The 14770-nt window shown below is 40.5% G+C and overlaps 1 protein-coding gene and 1 long non-coding RNA gene across 5 annotated transcripts in view; one reads left to right on the top strand and one right to left on the bottom strand.

Annotated features, from left to right (window-relative positions):
- LOC121401096 overlaps positions 1 to 14770 on the bottom strand; it is a 65310-nt gene that overhangs the window by 39777 nt on the left and 10763 nt on the right. For all 4 annotated transcript variants that reach the window (XR_005966099.1, XR_005966100.1, XR_005966101.1 and 1 more), the window contains exons 5-8: positions 13567 to 13656; positions 10840 to 11008; positions 6690 to 6824; positions 4764 to 4921 (exon numbers count right to left, since the gene is read on the bottom strand). This is a non-coding gene — a long non-coding RNA (uncharacterized LOC121401096). The remainder of the gene's footprint in view (positions 1 to 4763; positions 4922 to 6689; positions 6825 to 10839; positions 11009 to 13566; positions 13657 to 14770) is intronic.
- Positions 6752 to 10398, top strand: LOC121401072 (serine/threonine-protein kinase N2-like). Its single transcript, XM_041585434.1, has 11 exons — positions 6752 to 6837; positions 6942 to 7017; positions 7105 to 7196; positions 7376 to 7549; positions 8152 to 8214; positions 8413 to 8489; positions 8573 to 8715; positions 8846 to 8953; positions 9060 to 9140; positions 9259 to 9477; positions 10040 to 10398. The coding sequence occupies exons 1-10, from the start codon at positions 6752 to 6754 to the stop codon at positions 9457 to 9459; spliced, it is 1101 nt and encodes a 366-aa protein (XP_041441368.1). The 3' UTR covers positions 9460 to 9477; positions 10040 to 10398.

The raw sequence follows: 14770 nt of genomic DNA, 5'->3' as shown, positions 1-14770 counted from the left end.
AAATGAAATCTGGATTATTTGGATAAAATGGAGTCTATGTGAGACACACTTTACATAATTCAGAGATATCTGGATAATGGGTTTCTGGATAATGGTTCCTATACCTTTGCTGCAAATGTTGCTAGCCTTCCTCGTTCTTATTTCTCCCCTTTTCTCATCTCCTTTTCATTCCCTATCTTTAACCAGGTAATAGAAACATGTTTTTCCATTTATACAACTATATGATACGGAATACTTTAACACGTAATAAAAAATGTTGCTTACTATACGCTATTGAAATACAAAAAATAAATAAAAAAAGGAAAAAGTGAATAGCCAGCAATTTAATGCATGTTGAATCTATATGCCACGCATCTCTGTCTGACATATCTTGGAACATGCTGGTATGGTATTACCTCTGCACAATTAACAAACCCACTTGGGATGGAACAACACAATCTTGCACTACAGTCTGTTCAATACTTGATGAGAACTATGTTCATACCATGAAACGTGTATAGTTGCTGAACTTCTAGCAGAATACTTTGGGTGCAAGCTAGGGGGCAGGAAGCAAGTGTAGCTCCACCTTCTCCACAGCCAGGAGGGCATTTCTTCTGTAGGTTCTCTCTGAAGTACCAATTTTGCCTCTCATTAGTTTTCATGAACATAAGTGGGAAATTCAGAGTCGGAGCGAGTCGAGTGCCATCTTGCCTAATGGTCGCAGCACTCCTGCTGCAGGTGCCCATTGAAACATAACCTGCTGCCATCTTGCCCATGTACTAACCCTGTGGGTTCTGTCAATAAGGGGGTTACTATTTCTGCTACCCTAATTTACCTTATCTCCATGTACAGGCTTTGCACAAACATACAGGGCATTGTCTGCTGAACTGCACATCGTAAATGCAAATATGTCTGTGACTTTCATGGAAAATATGAAACAAAGCTAGAAATAGCTCAAATCTGAAAATACACCAGCTAAAACCTGTCGAGGTCATGTAGAAGTCAATGGCAGAGGTCCCTTGAACAATTCGAATATGTTTTTTGCCTTCACAATGTTTGAATTTTTTTCTGTGCGCTGTGCTCATTTTTTTTGCCCAATAATATGATTATTCAGGTTTTTCCCCCTGAATGCAGACAGGCGTTTTTTACATTTGTATTTTTATTTTTTTATGAATAAGCACACATTCGAATTATAAGTTTATTTGAGGTATAAAACAAAAACCTCACAAACTCAACCTCTGATAAATAACCCCCTTACTGTATCTCTTTGTACAGGCTGTAAGGGAATTTAGGGGGCTGTTCCTACTGGCTTGTGCTTATTATAGAAGAGTAACTATACTGGCACAGCTCTATAGTATCTCTCTGTACAGGCTATGAGCAAACAGTGTTTAATACAGAAGAATACCTATGCTGGGAAATGGGTGGGCTCTCTGTACAGGTCCAACAGTCAAGCAGCCTGGCCACTGCCAGAGTAATGAATGATTTGTGCTGCTTAAACACTCATCTGCCCCTTTATTAATAGAACCTGCCCCCCCATCCATACCTTGTATATACCATTTCACCTACTAAGCACAAAGCCCTTCCTATTGTGTAGTGTAACCCCCCATCTCTACCCACTATTCAGGTAAAGGAAAGGACCCCCAGGTTACACTAGACTTAGCAGCAGTGATGAATGAATGGATCTGATAGATATAAAGCACAGAAACTGCACTGACTCAAACTTATGTCCATAATAAGCTGGGTATGTACTGCACATCTAATGAGAAATTATTGCCATATAAACCTCATTAATCAACAGGGTACACTTCCCCTTTAAGAGCAGGGAACAGAGGTGACTTCACCCCTAAGGATGACAGTTGGTTCAGACCGTTGGTTGACTTTGCGAGAGAGAGGTGAGTGTACTTTTGCTCTGATAGATTTTTTTGTCAAATAACCCATTTCTTAAAAAAAAAAAGGGGAAACATTTGGGTGACATCCCTCAGACTAGTGGATGTTGCTGTTCTCATTGATTTTAGTGAATTTAGAGGATTGTTCCCCAAAATGGGCTTGAGAGATGCCTTTACTCTTAGTGCTGGTTGGGAGACACAGACCCAGGATTTGGCAAATATGCAGCACTGCAATCAAATATACTGTACACCTTTTCTACTGAAGGTAACATTTGGGGACCCCTGTACCACACCATAGGGTGTTCCCAGTACTGACAGGCTCCTTAGAGTTTTGCCCCTCTGTCCTGTGGTATCTGCCCCCTGGGTATCTGTCCTGCTCTTTTGTACCAACATTGTAGCTAAATACATGTTCCCTTTATCCAAGTACTGGAACTAGGGGTGGGAAGCAGAAGCACGTGCCATAGGGACAGTTTGGGGGTGCTAGCAAATGATTGGGGGACATACAGCAGGGTCCCATAGAAGAGAGGAGACATCATACCCAGGGATTTGACAGTTGGTTTAGTCCGTTGGTTGGCTCTGTGTTAACTGTAAATTCCTTCTGAGAGATTATTTGGCCAAATAACCATTATTTTAGTAAGAAAAGATGGGAAATGGTTGGGTGACACCCCCCAGACTAGTAGATGATGATCATTTTACTGACTTTAGGTAATTTGGAGATTATTCCCCTAAAATGGGCTTGGGAGATTCCTTTAATCTTCGTGCTGGTTGGGAGACACAGACCCTGCATTTGGCAGTTATGAAGGACTAGCAGCAAATATACACTTTCTTTCCACTGGGACCCCATAAAAAGATAACATTTGGAGACCCCTGGGCTATGTCATAAAAGTCCTAATTCTATCATTCTGTTCTAGTGCCCAGTATTGACAAGCTCCTTAGAAATTTGCCCAGTGCCCCCTGGTTTCTCCATTGCTCTTATGTACCAACCTTAACATGTAACTACATTTAATTGAGTTACATAGTTACATAGTTAGATTGGGTTGAAAAAAGACAAAGTCCATCAAGTTCAACCCCTCCAAATGAAAATCCAGCATCCATACACACACACACCTACCTACATTTAATTAAATTCTCTATAAAAAAAACATTAATTTGTTTTTAGTACGTTTTATGCACTTTTCCTAATACAGCCCTAGGGCTTAATTCCCCTAAAAAATGGTTACTGATGGCAGCCCTGCCCCCCAATCTATTAAATCTTGTGGGTGTCAAGGTGCCCAAAATCTGCCCGTGTTCCATTGCTAGGGGTAGTGAGACCTATAGTGGGTAGTGCAGAGCTAAGGAACAGAAAGGCAACACAAATCACTGTCTCGCTGAGCCTAAACCTGTTCTTCTCTAGCTATAGCTGAACTACAAATCCCAGCATCCCCTGCAGCATAGTTGTAGTTCTAATGCAATGTGTATTTAATGTTCCCTGTCTATTTATTGCTTCATTTGGTGTCAAGGGTACCACTCATCCTAGAAACTGTAATAAGCAACTGTCCCTAGCATCAGCACTAGTGTGGATGATATGTAAGGAAGGGCCAAAATGGAAATATTAGTAGCAAAAATCAGAAGAATAAATTCCTACAATAAAGATCCCTAGTGTTTATGGGTGCAGGGAACTGATCAGAGTAGGTCCCCTGCCAGTAATATACGGCAGTAATATTCAGCTGTTTTTAACCGTTACTCTGTACAGTCCCCTAAGTACATTGGGGTCACCAGGACCCACACTTGGTTGGCAGGGGTGTCCAGGGCCTTGATTGCACCAACCTTTTGTATGTGCCCTAATTGGCTTCTTCATTCTATTAAAGCTGCTACTGGTTGGTGTTGCTGGTTATTTCGGAGCAGCAAAGATATTCAGTAGCGCAGTATAACTGGGAAGAATAGAGAAAGGGAAAAACAGTATTCAAAGCTTTATGTGTCAAAGAGTGTTTGGCTCACAATCTCTTTTTGTCTCTCCCCAAAAAAATGAAATACTAAGAGCGATCCTAGTGATCTGAGCGATTTGCAGCGACTCCAAAAAGCGACAAAGAAGAGGATAAAGAAGAAAAAAAACAGTCTTTTTAAAGACTACCAACTTACATCAAGAGCAGAGAAATAACAACAACCTGCTCAACCCATTGCGGGTCATCAGGTGGAAGGTAGGGATCTGAATTTATCCCTCTGGTAATATTTATTACATAGCAGATGAGGTTGAAAAAAAGACACACGTCCCTCAAGTTCAACCATTTTGTCTAAATAAAACCTGTGTAACTGCTAGCTGATCCAGAGGAAAGTGGGGGCTAACAGTTATAATGATCTGATTTGTGGAACAAATAAATGGGAGGGGATTGTCTGAAAAAGAGGAGGGTCTGGGTGGACCTTTGACTTGTGACAGGTACAGAAAGCAAGTTTTTATTTCAGAATTCAGGGTTTAGTGGAGCCGATAAAGACACTGGGATGGGGGGACATATTAAAGACAATCATTATTGTAGTTTTTAGCTACAAATAGTCTTTAAAATTTCCACATATATATATTTGGGAGTCAGGGGCTTAGATCCCGGAGAAATATTTGGCCTTCCCACAGTGCGACAGTCATGCTGATATAGTTTCAGGGGTAAACTAGCAGCAAATAAGCACTTGTATAAGTACATTTATAAGCAACTAAAATAGTTTAATTAATAGTTTAATGATATTAGTTTAAATAATAGTTTCATTTAAGGGCTAGCTCTCTTAGAATGTCCTATGCATGGTAACAGCAGGTCATTGTTAATATGTGTAGTGGGAAAGTTACAGAGAGATGCTTGTCCTGAGCTTGCCATTTACCAGCAGCTACAAACATTTGTATTCTTTATCTCCACTAAAGCAGTGACTTATACCAACCTTTTTTTCCTGATACAGGAGCGTCAAGATGGGCGCCAAACTGTGCAACATCCTGCACCGGCACCGGCATACTGAGGTAAGACAGATGGAAATATAAAGTCGTTGTTTCATGCCTGATGATTAGAGTCCTTGCCACCAGATATAAAGGGGAACTGTCACTGCAAAAGAGAAATTCCTCAGCTTACAAGAAATATTTTGCAAACCTGTTTGACAAACACTTTTCATTAAAGTTTGGGAGGATTTCAATTGCTTAATCATTTTTTTCTTGATTTTGTTCCCTATTCTCTATAGACTGTTGACATCAATCAGTCTTTTGATGCTTGTGAGCCCTGGGTGAGTATTTGCTTTTCAGGTATGAAGCAGGAGCTGCTGAGAGACATCCGGAAGGAGATGAGGATAGCAGCAGGGGCGCAAAAGCTGTACCTTGTCACCAAGGACAGACAGACCAAAGCCCAAGTGAAGGAGCTGAGGAACATCAGTGAGAGGAAGGTGAAAGCCCTTTTCTCTTCTCTCCACAAGCTCAATGTGCAGCTAGCTCAGAGGGAAGCAGAGAATTCTCCAGGTAAGATATAACAGTCTCTGGCCTCTTTCCTATTGGCATTACATGTGTGTCATCATAACATCACATCCACTACCTCTTCATGGACATTAGGTTGACCCCCATTAGATTGAGCTCAAAAACTAAAGGACTGCTCAAAGCTCTTCCCTGTAGCTGCTTCATATGTTTCCTATTGGGTGCTCTGTCTGCTGCATCCCCACTGCTAAGATCCACATCAACACCAAAGAATTGGACGGCACTCCGATCAAAAGGAATACATGTTTATAGCATACTCCTGCAGGGATCCTTGGGCGTAGGATCCCTGCAGGAGTATGCTATAAACCTGTATTCCTTTTGATCGGAGTGCCATCCAATTCTTTGGTGTTGATGTGGACCATTAGATTGAGCCCCACAGAACTATAGATGACCTTCATATCCTTTAAATTTATATTTTAAAACAATGTTCATTGGCAGCATCTTAACAAATCAAGAAAAAGGTCTTAAGCCTTAGATTCCAGAATGTTGTATTTGAAAATCCTAATATCCTTCAAATTTATTTGCAATATTTCAGATGCAGTTCTGGAGACTACAAGGGACACCGATGTCAACTTCCCTGCACCAGAGATCACTGCCCCTGAGGTTCAGGTCATTTCAGACCCCGCCAGTGATTCATCACAAGTGAGTATATTACATTGACACCATTCATTTCTTGGACACAAACACTGCCCTTATCATATCCATGTAAAGCCACATTCAATTATTGCCTGTCTCTTGTTTGCAGCATCAACATGATGAATCATCTGAGGAACCTGTTCCAGAGACAGAACAGCCGCCTGAAGAACCATCTGACAGGTAAGGATATTTTGGAGTTTATTAGAGATTAAATCCCTATCCCATACTTTCATCAAATAAGAACAAAAATATCTTCACAATAACAGGAATATTATTCTAATTAAAGTAAGGTACCAACAGATGAAATGATTGGCATAAAAAAAGAGGACAGGTGGTAAGATGCCCCTTCATTTGGCCGGGAGATTCCACAATACATAATTGTACAGTGCCATCTATGAATTATGGCTAGGGGTGCTGTAGTATTAAGGATTATGGAGAATGTATTTGCTAAGGGAAGAAAAAAGGATAGCGTGAAGCTTATAAATCACTAAGGGAAAAAAATGAATTAGAATAAACACTAACCCGTCATTATATTTAAAGGGACTTACATGTAGAAGATACAAATGAGGAGGCTGAGGAAGAGGCAGAATCTGTTGTTGAAGAAGATCCAGTGCAACAACAACAGAATGAGGAAGAAAGGTAAACTCACACTTTATATGGGAGGCTGCGGTTAAGACTGATTTCTACTATAAACTTGCATTATACTAATCATGTACCTCAATGACCTCTTCCCAATAGTGAAGTTCCTGAGAATGAAGAAGACTCTTCTGAAACATCGATGGGTCCTCTCCCAGGCGATTACAGCCCCATTCCAGAGGATTCTCAGGCTGAAGAGATGACAGTAGAGGAGGCTGAAACGACACAGTAAGACAAACCCTCAATATAAGACATAAATACATACATTATTAATATAGATATACATGGTTTTTCAAGCTGCACAAAACACAATTTATGTTATTCCCTTTCAGAGAGCTACAGTTCAGCAGTTTTACAGCAAAGGACTTTCGCCGGATTAAGGTTTTAGGCAGAGGAAGCTTCGGCAAGGTAACTGATTCAGTCTCTAATTAGGACTTGGATCTTTAGCAGCATATACAGGGTAACAATGACACTAAACTCACTTTCTAATTCCAGGTTCTACTAGTAGAGTATCTTCCATCAAACATCTATTGCGCTATTAAAGTGCTCAAGAAGGACAACATCGACTCCACTGATGATATAGAACAGTAAGTTCATGGGGAATGATTCCATAATCCTCTCATTGCTTTTGGAGCAGTCGCTTTCTGTCTCACAATCTTTTCTATTTTATATACTTTTCTTTCACTTCCCTTCCTTTCACCCAGTTGCTTTTGTTACCAAGATAATTTACTTCTGTGCCGGACTCATTTTCTCTTTTATATTTCAGCATTTTAACAGAGAAGCAAATTGGACAGTTGGTGAATCCACACAGTTTTATAGTGGACTTATACGCCACATTCAGCACCAAAAACCAGCTGTTTTTCATCATGGAGTTTGTGGCAGGAGGCAGTTTAAGAACCCACCTGATAAGGAGCAAGCACTTTGATCTACAGACAACCAAGTAAGTATAAATGACAGTAGGTGGATATTTGTCCCAGAGTTATAGAAGACTGAGGAGTAGGGGAGGATAATGATAGTGGCAGAGGTAAGCTACACTAATAGTAAAGGGTTTTCACCTTTGAATTAATCTCTAGTATGATGTAGAGAGTTATATTCTGAGGCAATTTGCAATTGGTTTTAATTTTTTATGATTTGTGGTTTTTGAGTTATTTAGTTTTTTATTCAGCAGCTCTCCAGTTTGCAATTAGTTTGCAATTAGTTAGCCACATAACCCTAGCAACCATGCATCGATTTGAATAAGAGCCTGGAAAAAAGAGGGTCTGAACAGAAAGATGAGTAATAAAAAATAGCAATAACAATACATTTGTTACCTTACAGTGCACAGTACCTTTTGCTTTTAAGATGGGGCCAGTGATCCCCATTTAAAAGCCTGAAAGAGCCAGAATAAGAAGACAAATAAATAAAAAAAATGTACAAAAAGGAAGACCAATTGAAAAGCTGCTTATAATTAGCCATTCTATAATATAATAGTTAAGCACCCCTTTAAGATACCTCTATGAATGTGCCATATAATAATCAAATGTCATTTTCTTATTCTTGCAGGTTCTACGCTGCTTGTATAACACTTGGTTTAGAAGGAATTCACAGCAAGGACGTCATACACAGGTAAGAGTTAATAAAGGGGGGTTTGTAGCTGTTGCAATTTAGTAGCAGGACAGTTACAGGTTGAAAGTCACTGCTTGGAAAGCTAAGGGTAGGAAAAAGGACAGGAACCAGAATTCTTTGAGCTTGGCTTATGGCTCAGCTATTTCACAGTAGTTTTAATGTGTCATAACATCTCCCTTTTAATTTAATTTAATACAGAGATTTAAAGCCGGGGAATCTACTTATGGATCAAGACGGCTACATCAAGATCGCCGATTTTGGGATGAGCAAAACTGGTAAGAGCCACCTTGTATTATTACACAGAGCAAAGGGAACTCATTTAGGGCATACAATTATAATTTTTCTTTTTTTTATCAAGGCATTGGATATGGAGACCGCACCAACACCATGGTTGGGAGTCCTGCTTATATGGCGCCCGAAGTCGTGATGGAGGAGGAGTACACAAGAGCCGTCGACTGGTGGGCTCTTGGCGTCATCGTTTATGAGATGCTCCTCGGAACGGTAAGCAGAAATTGCCATTGGCCAGCTATAGGCAGATGTATTAAAGTTAAATACTGTTCTTTATCTATACTCATCAAACACTCTGTGTAAAAAGAATGGCCTCCTAATAAATACCTATGAATCATTTCAGAGACCTTTCACCGGATACGACAGGGACTTTATATATGATTCCATCGTGGAGGATGAGCCACACTACCCCTCATCCCTGGACTCCGAAGCAGTAAACTTCATATCACAGGTAAGTAGCGCTGAGCTTTCAGTTTATTATAATCAGTGACCACTTTCTCTTGAGTTCCCTGAAGCTTCTGCTTCTTCAGTGTAACTGCTTTTTTCACTTCTTGTAGCTGTTGAAGAAGAATCCTGAGGAGAGGCTAGGTTCCACCCCGGGGAATGCCGCAGATGTAGCAGAACATCCATTCTTTAATGTAAGTCCCCTGTCTGTATTGTCCAAATAATTATCCAAGAGATACAGTCCTTTCATATCCTCAGCTTCTAATGATGAAACTCTAATAATGAGCATTTGTTATGGTCCCTTTTTTGCAGGGCATTGTCTGGGATGATATTATCGAGAAGAACGTAACAGCTCCGTTCGTGCCCAGCCTAAATGGACCGGAGGATGTGGGGTATTTCGATGAGGAGTTCACCAAACTGTCTGCGAATCTGACCCAGCCCAAAGGACCCCCTGCTGAGATGGCAAGCGAGATCGATGAAGCCTTTCTGGACTTTAACTATGCAGCATTTTAAGTCCAAAGGGGATGATGGGTAAGAAAAGACCTAATTAAAAATACATGAAGCACAAGTCAGAACAAGAAGTGCCTAGCATTAGTATTCCTTGAGTTATGGGTGCAGGGGCACTGATCAGAGCAGAGCTGGCTATGGGAAGCAGCCATATTGGGTGCATGCAGGGCAAAGTGGATTTTATTGAAATATTAAGATGATCCCTATAATTCTAATTTTGTGGTTTTTGTATACGTGGCAAAAACAATCACAACAAACTCTCAGGCTGCTGAAACCTGTTCACATTCCAAGGAAACCAATGGAAGTGTATCTTCATCATTTGGGCAAGTAGAAAGCCACCATAAATTTCACCCCAAATGTCACAGAAATCACAACTGTACAAATTGTTTAAAAATACATGGAAACCAATGATTTATAATCACAAGTTGTTGGAAAAGTTGCAACCACAATTAGTCAATATTTTTATTTCAACAAACCACCCAATTTGTGATTAATGGGCCCCAAAGTATTATAGGGTTTCAGGAATATCAATTGCAAAGTAAAATATGAGGAATGCATTTCAAATTATATTGCTTGTCTTTTGCAGGCTGGAGTTGGGAAAATGCACCACCTGACAGCTCCACCAGGTAAGAGTACCCCAATTCCACCTGCAGTGCCTTCTCTACCATCGACCATAGCATTACCAATAATGTCTCTTCTGCCTCCCTTTCCACTATAATACCACCAGCAGTGCCTCCCCTTTCCTTCCACTGTAATATCACCAGCAGTGCCTTCCTTTCCTTCATCTGTAATACCACCAGCAGTGCCTCCCTTTCCTTTCCACTGTAATATCACCAGCAGTGCCTTCCTTTTCACTGTAATATCACCAGCAGTGCCTTCCTTTCCTTGCACTGTAATACCATCAGCAGTTCCTCTTCTCCTCTTTACACCAAAATATGGCATCATAAACAGGAGTACCCTTAAGCCACTTGGTGAAACCTGCATTCCATTTTACTCCATCTCTCAAACTGTAGAGGCCGGGGTCTGCAGACTTCCTGGGGGTCAAATGAAAGGGAATGCAGTTTGCACTAAACATCTTACTGGTGCTCATGTGTATGCTGCCATTTTCCTTTCACTTGATGTAATATGGTGCATTGATCCTGGGAGCAAATCCGATTGCCGTTAAGGGGTCAGGAAGGAATTTTTCCCTCTAGTGAAGCAGATAGAACAAAGCTTCACAGAGGTTTTTTGCCTTCCTCTGGATCAAAAATCGCACTTTTTTCATTGTTATGATTAATAAAGCTGTGTCTTGCACAGATTAACCGATAAACCACTGTGTGTGTGTCTTTATTCTGAGCGACAGAATTGACCAAATTAGCAATGAAGAAACATTGAAAGGTTTAGTACCTGTAGGTGAGAGACACAGTCCTCCAGTGGGCATGGCTGCTGCAACAAGCATTCTTACACTGGGATAACATGATGGAGATTCTGTTTATAATGGTCATTCTGGGCATCCTCCATCATGGCAATAAGGCTGTATACTCAGTGCACCCACTGGCACACACACATCAAAAACCTGGAGGGAAAGAAAAAAAAATGTATAAGATAAACCAGAGTTTAATTGAAACTGACACTTGAAAGTATCACATTAAGAGCATATGGATATAAAAGGGAATGAAAAATAAAACATTTTGAAAGCATTCAGTGTATAGAGACATAGTCTATATTCCAATATCCAGCAGCCATATTTAATATGAGGAATGGATCCCATTTTTATTTTCATAGTCTGGCCTATCAGGTGCCTCCACCATATGGAATATAACACACATGAGCAAACTGGCTCTCACCTTCCCTTCTCTCCAGCCCTGAGCCCCAATCAATGAAGGTTAAAATGCACAACACAGTATTCATTGGACAGATGAGAAGATGCATGTGGGTACAAAGCCTTAACCTGCCCTGTGGGGTTACTAAACAGCCATTTCTCCTGTGAAGACCGAATACTGGCAGGTAAGCAAAAATGCACACGATTCATCCATATTACAGATCCCCATACTAAGATAACGGGAAATCCTTGTGATTTGTGACACATGAGTAACTGTTTTCTATGTGTCAAATCCATATCCCTTTCCAAGTGTATTGTAAGTTTAACAGGCAGGGAAACATTCACGGATTTGGCCAAAAATCTTCATCTTCTTTGTTACACGTCTGGAATTGGATGCTCAGGTGTTTAGCAGGTGTCTATGGATATCACCTTCTCCCCACCCTACAATCTATAATGTTGCCAAGCCAACATTGTCTAGGTCACTCCAAGACTGTGTGTCACCGAGTGGGTTTGTCACATCAATATCAGAAACCTATTTATAGGGGAACTACTATTAGAGGGTGCAGAAAGTGCTACAGTACCTGTGACCCACCAGCAGGCATGGGCATCCTCAGAACATTTTTATCAATAAAATGCAACCTGGTTTCCAACACTAAGCCTGTATACAGTGGTGTAACCAACAAGAAGAAAACCCTATGATCCTAAGGGGCCCACAGACTTAGGGGGTCCGGTAAGGACCCGCAAACCCCACCAGGCCCTTCCTCTTTAGCCTGCAATCTCAGTTCTGCACCCTGTCTCCCACTTTGGACCATGAACTGAGCTAGACACAGGCAGAGTGAGCTCCTGTCCAAAGAGAGACTTCCACAGCGTTTAAAGGGGGAAATGCATTAAGCGATTCTCCAAGCAGACAATACCTCCCTCGCAGAGGGCCCCCTCATGGCTAAAGGAAAAAGCAAGATGCATGTCTCAAAATGACAGCGTTTTATAGCACCCAGTATAGAAGCAAACAGGGAAATTAAATCCAAGATGGTGCCATATTCACTTCTTATCCTGAACATGAGAACCAGCGACAGATATGTTTAATAAGCAAGTCTCCCCCATATCTGAATAATTCCTAAAACACAAGCTATCCCAGCTTAGGGAAGATAATAACAACAGATAACAAACCTACTGTACAGGAGCTCAGAGTTGAAGAACAACATTGAACTGACAAAATAAATCACCAGTGGGCAGAACCCCTGTGGCCGCTTGTCTTATGCAAGAGCAGAATAAAAAGCTTCCAAGCTTTGCTGGATACAAACACCAGCATGGCCAAACATGCCAACAACCGAGCAGCAGTCTAGAAGTCAGAGTGGAAGATAAACAGCAAAGGCCTGTACAGAGAGATACGCAATACACGGTACCAATTACACATCTGGATTCATAGAAATAAAAGTTTTGATATGGTGCTTTTGTGAAATAAATCAAATAATATACAGGGATCTGTTATCAGGAGATCTTTTATGAAGTAAAAGTATCCAAATAATCCATTTTTCTTTTCAATGATTCCCTTTTCTCTCTGTAATAATAAAACTGTGGTGTGTACTTGATCGCAACTAGGAAGTAAAACCAGCCCATTGTGTTTATTTAATGTTTAAATAATTTTCTAGTAGATTTAAGGTATGAAGATCCAAATTACAGAAATCTGTAATCCGGAAAAACACAGGTCCCAAGCATTCTGGATAACAGGTCCCATACCTGTTATCCAGAATTGTAATACTTAAAACAGCAACAAGCCCTTACTAACCCGCTCATGGGAAATCAGGTAAAAAAATAAATTGCTAGGAAACATCGGAGCTAAAAAATTGTTTGGATTGTGAACTTTAACCCCTTTACCCAAGTTAAATGAGCTGAAAGTAAAACAATTCTGTGAGTACAGGGGCCTCTCCCATAACCAAAATAGACCACATGCCTGTGTCACCAGCTACGAGGCTGAATAGTGCTGGAGATTAGTTAAAAACCATTTCTGTGCAGATCACTAGACTTTTGATTTATTGCTAAGGCCCATAGACAGATCTGGACTACCCACTCTCTTTACTCACAATTCTCTAACCAGCTCCCACCACAGGGAACATGTGCAAGGCTAATGATAACTGCCACGAATTGTATACTTTTTCCAATATCACCCAATTTTTAATTCCAAACGGATGCTTAAACTGCAGCTTGAAAAACAAATCTGTGACACTGCATCGTAAACAGTATGAACAAAACGTTCATGAGAGTCAAATATTTTTCCCTGTGCATTTGTCCACCCAGAGAGGTGCAAGGGGTACCTGGGAACAGGGCAAAACCTGGTGATGTGCCCTCGGGAGGATTTCCGCTAAGAAGATGAACAGTTGCACCACCAGCATAGAAAACATGATCTAAAAGGAAAAAAATGCCGATAGAGTTGGTAATGTCCCCTGCTTTTTTTTTTAAAAGCGTATATTTATTGAGTTTCAACAGGGAGGGAAGGGAAGGGGATATGGAAAAAAGGTTACTATACAAAAAAGAAACAAAAGACAAGGAAATATTTGTTAAATGAAACATACGTAGTAATGTCTGCTGTTTGAGTCAGGAGCATGAGTTACTGAGCAATATTACCATCAAAGTAGATGTTGAGGTTAATCACCCAACGGGTCCTAGGGGAATCATCTACAGTGCCCTTTCAGGGTTCTTGTTCTGGGTGTAATTCCAGCCAGGGGGACCATTTTTTTTTAAAATTTGGTGGGGCACCCTCTTGCTTTGTACGCCAGTTTTTTCCTATCAGTGACAACCAATGTTGTAATGTGGGAGGTTGGGGGGGGCATCCATTTCAACACCAAAGCTTTTTTGGCATAGTATAACACAGTTTTAGTAAGCGTTCTGAATGTCATTGCAAACCCACACAGTGTTTACAATGCAGTAGCCTTTTGTAAGAAATTTTGTTTTTTAAAACACACAGTGGCTTCTGAGTATCTCAACAATACACTTGCCGGAAGAAAGGTGTCAACTTTGATATAAAACACTAGTTATTGTACATCACAATTTATACATGTGGTACAGAAGACTCTTTAGCTTGTGCAGTTCTTCTCCTGATACCAACACTACCGGGCTGTTTTTTCCACAAACCATTAGAATTGGTGGTTTTCTCACTTTTTTAAAGAAGCTCAAAAAATGTGAGATTTATTAAGTGTAAAAACCACAAAACCACTGATATCAAAACTTTGTCAGGTACAAATTGTCTAGGTCCTATAGAAGTCAGTGGGAGCTGCGCTGATCCTAATGGACCTCTTTACATCAACTCAGACTTTTATAGGATTTTGGAATTTTTTTCGCTAGAAATTGTCAGAAAAACTAAATTTTTTTGGAGGTTTTCAAGGTATTCTTATATTTTAGACCATCATTTTCCATTCATACTTTCTTATTCTGATTTTTTAAAGGAGAACTAAACCCCCCCCCTACCATAAGCCCCCCAAGCATCCAGGCATTGCCCCTCCCCTCTCCTGAATGTGCTTT

The sequence above is a fragment of the Xenopus laevis genome, chromosome 3L (genome assembly GCF_017654675.1).
Source record: "Xenopus laevis strain J_2021 chromosome 3L, Xenopus_laevis_v10.1, whole genome shotgun sequence".
Lineage (NCBI taxonomy): Eukaryota > Metazoa > Chordata > Amphibia > Anura > Pipidae > Xenopus > Xenopus laevis.
This window is presented reverse-complemented; position numbering and strand designations above follow the sequence as displayed.

What these genes read in the sequence shown, in the direction of transcription:
- LOC121401072 (XM_041585434.1), top strand. Translation starts at nt 6,752, where the DNA reads ATGGGTCCTCTCCCAGGCGATTACAGCCCCATTCCAGAGGATTCTCAG. An exon ending in TCCACTGATGATATAGAACA is followed by an intron (nt 7,197 to 7,375) that starts GTAAGTTCATGG and finishes TTTATATTTCAG; the next exon opens with CATTTTAACAGAGAAGCAAA. An exon ending in CAGAACATCCATTCTTTAAT is followed by an intron (nt 9,141 to 9,258) that starts GTAAGTCCCCTG and finishes CCTTTTTTGCAG; the next exon opens with GGCATTGTCTGGGATGATAT.